This window comes from Lactuca sativa, chromosome 6 (assembly GCF_002870075.4).
Source record: "Lactuca sativa cultivar Salinas chromosome 6, Lsat_Salinas_v11, whole genome shotgun sequence".
Taxonomy (NCBI): Eukaryota; Viridiplantae; Streptophyta; class Magnoliopsida; order Asterales; family Asteraceae; genus Lactuca; species Lactuca sativa.
The window spans coordinates 170,976,795-170,979,862 of record NC_056628.2 but is presented as its reverse complement, the minus strand read 5'-3'; the positions used below and the strand labels follow the sequence as shown (position 1 = coordinate 170,979,862).

The following is a 3,068-nucleotide window of genomic DNA, read 5'->3' as shown; positions in this document are numbered from 1 at the left end:
AATAAAAAATAAAAAATAAAAAATAAAAAATTACAAGTTAAAATCTTGTAAGAAAAATATAAAACATTTATAAATTTTTTTGTTTAAAAGCATTTGTATTTAATTTTTATGAAAGTATAAAAAAAGAGAAATTAAATATCCTCCTACCATTTGTTCCTATTTTTCCTTCTATCATATCAAATGTTGACAACTGGATTAAATGATTATTAATTTAATTAAATGTGTAATTAAAAGTGATATATGTCAACATTTGATATGATAAGAGGAAAAGTAAAAACAAATGGTAGAAAGATATTTAATTTCTCATAAAAAAAAGTTTAAAAAAAATTATAAGCAAAATTTAGGTAAGAATTTATGAAAATTGTTAAATAACTTTCTTTTGTTTTTAAAGTTGCCTAAATTAAAGTTACCTATTTAGCAATTCATTTTCCTTGGAAGTGATAAGACATAGAAACGAATAAATAAATAAATAAATAAACCTAATATGGCAGATATCCTCTTTTGTCGTTTAATTCATTAATCTGTATATATCATTTAAATAAACCTAATCCGGCAGCTATCCTCTTTTGTCGTGTATTTCATTAATCTGTATATATCATTTACCATACGATCGAAAGAACACAAAAAAAAAACAAGAAAAATAATGACGACATACCTGCTCTCCAATTTAAATTAATATTATAAATAACAATTGATGACGAGAAATGGACATGAATAACCAATTGATGAGAGTTAGAAACGTTTTGCTATGAAAGCGTTCTCAGATTCAACAAAAGCGATATAAAAGAAGTTACTTAATCAATCATGCAAGCAGTGACAAAATTTCCATGGTCAAAACTGAACAAACGATAACAACATTATTTTATGTTAAAGAGGACTTCGATTTTGCTTTTTCCAATTCATGCCTATAAAACAGACATATGTTAAGTGTTAACTGCAAAGGCTTCCATGGGTTCGATACAAAAGAAGCCACATGTCTTGTGCATACCAGCGCCAGCACAAGGCCATATCAATCCAATGCTAAAACTTGCTAAAATCCTTCATTCCAAAGGGCTTCATATTACCTTCGTTAACACTGAGTTCAACCATCAACGCCTTCTTAGATCTCAGGGCTCCGCCGCCCTACATGGTCTCCCTTCCTTCTGTTTTGAAGCTATTCCAGATGGCCTTCCGCCACCAGAAAACCCTGATGCCACCCAAGATGTTCCATCCTTATGCAAGTCCGTCGATGAAACGTGTTTGGGTCCCTTTAAAAGTCTCCTCACAAAACTGAATGCTTCATCTTCTCCGGTGACTTGCATAGTGGCTGACGTCCTTATGGGCTTCACCCATGATGCTGCTACGGAATTTGATATCCCTGAGATAGTCTTATGGACCAGTGGAGTTGGTTCTCTTATGTGTCTTCATGAGTATCCCAATCTTTTAGAGAGAGGTTTGATGCCAAAAGGTAATATACACTCATTCTTTGTTCAAATATAGATATATATGTCTGTATATATATACAATCATATATGTTTGCATTTTTTGTTGCTAATTTGAAGCTAATTCCATTATTTCTTTATACAGAATCGGGTGTTTTAGAAGATGGGTATTTAGATACCAAGATAGATTGTGTTCCAACCATGCCTGGTATACGTCTAAAAGACATGATTTCGTTCTTTAGAAATTCCAACCCTGGTGACGAATACATGATTCAGTTTTTGTGTTTACAAGTTGAGAGAGCAAAAAGAGCTTCTGCTGTTATATTCAACACCTTTCATGAACTAGAAAGTGACCTTTTGGAGATGCTTGGTTCAATATTTCCACCATGCTATGAAATTGGTCCTTTGAATTTACTAGAGAAGAAGCTTGTTGATGAATCTGTATCATCCCTCAAATCAAATCTTTGGAAGGAAGAGCACGAATGTTTGAAATGGCTAGATTCTAAACCACCATCGTCAGTTATTTATGTGAATTTCGGTAGCATCACAGTGATGACACATCAACACCTAGTCGAGTTTTGTTGGGGACTTGCAAAGAGCAATTATTCGTTCTTATGGATAATACGTCCAGACCTTGTGGTTGACAACTCTGCCATGCTTCCACCAGAGTTTTTGGAAGAGACAAACAGTAGAGGGATGTTGGCTAGTTGGTGCCCACAAGAACTAGTTCTGAATCACCCATCGATTGGAGGATTTTTAACACACAGTGGATGGAATTCGACAATTGAAAGTATTTCCAGTGGAGTCCCAATGATTTCTTGGCCATTTTTTGGTGACCAACAACCAAATTGCTGGTCGTGTTGCAACAAGTGGGAGGTTGCCATGGAGATTGACAATGATGTAAAGAGAGAAGAAGTTGCCAATCTTGTCATTGAGTTGATGAATGGTGAAAGGGGGACCGAGTTGAGGAAGAAGGCAATCGACTTGAAGAATAGAGCTGAAAAAGCATGTGCCTCTCCTTTTGGTTCATCCATTGTTAATTTGGATAAAGTAATTCATCTGCTACAAACATCGACAGAATAGTTCATTGTTTATTTATGATGCATGCGTGTTTATCATATTCTACAGAGGAACATTGGTTTACTAAAAGTGATCGATGTTATGTTGTAGATGTAATTTCAATATTTTGCCTTAATTTGGATGACGAAATTATTGTTGTTTGTGTTGGTGTGACATTTTTTTGTAGATAAAGAAAAAAGGGTAGGGACATTCATGACATCGATATAGTTTGACCGCATAATTCCAAATCATTTAAGGTTAAGCTTACCGGAAAGATTATTCCAAAATATATATATTATAGGAGGAGGCAGGTATGAAATGTATACAGTTTGATCTTTTAAGTATCATCCTCGTATGAATAAAAATCCATTAATGTGACCATAGAACCACTTTTGCAACGAATTTTGATTTAGCAGCACAGGTTGAACAAACAAAATAAAATAAAATAAAACAATATTCAAAGGTGTAGCGCAAATGATTTTAGGGGTTGAACGTCAGAGTTACAATATACCGGAAAATTTATGGAGCAGCACATATTACCTCTCGATCCCTCCTGCCACTACTTAGCAGTATATTTATGATTTCTCC

At 34.1% G+C, this 3,068-nt stretch overlaps 1 protein-coding gene across 1 annotated transcript; it reads left to right on the top strand.

Annotated features, from left to right (window-relative positions):
- Positions 1-765: 765 nt before the first annotated feature.
- LOC111901925 (7-deoxyloganetin glucosyltransferase) lies at positions 766-2,641 on the top strand. The gene is made up of 2 exons (XM_023897782.3): positions 766-1,447; positions 1,567-2,641. The coding sequence occupies exons 1-2, from the start codon at positions 949-951 to the stop codon at positions 2,502-2,504; spliced, it is 1,437 nt and encodes a 478-aa protein (XP_023753550.1). The 5' UTR covers positions 766-948; the 3' UTR covers positions 2,505-2,641.
- Positions 2,642-3,068: the final 427 nt, after the last annotated feature.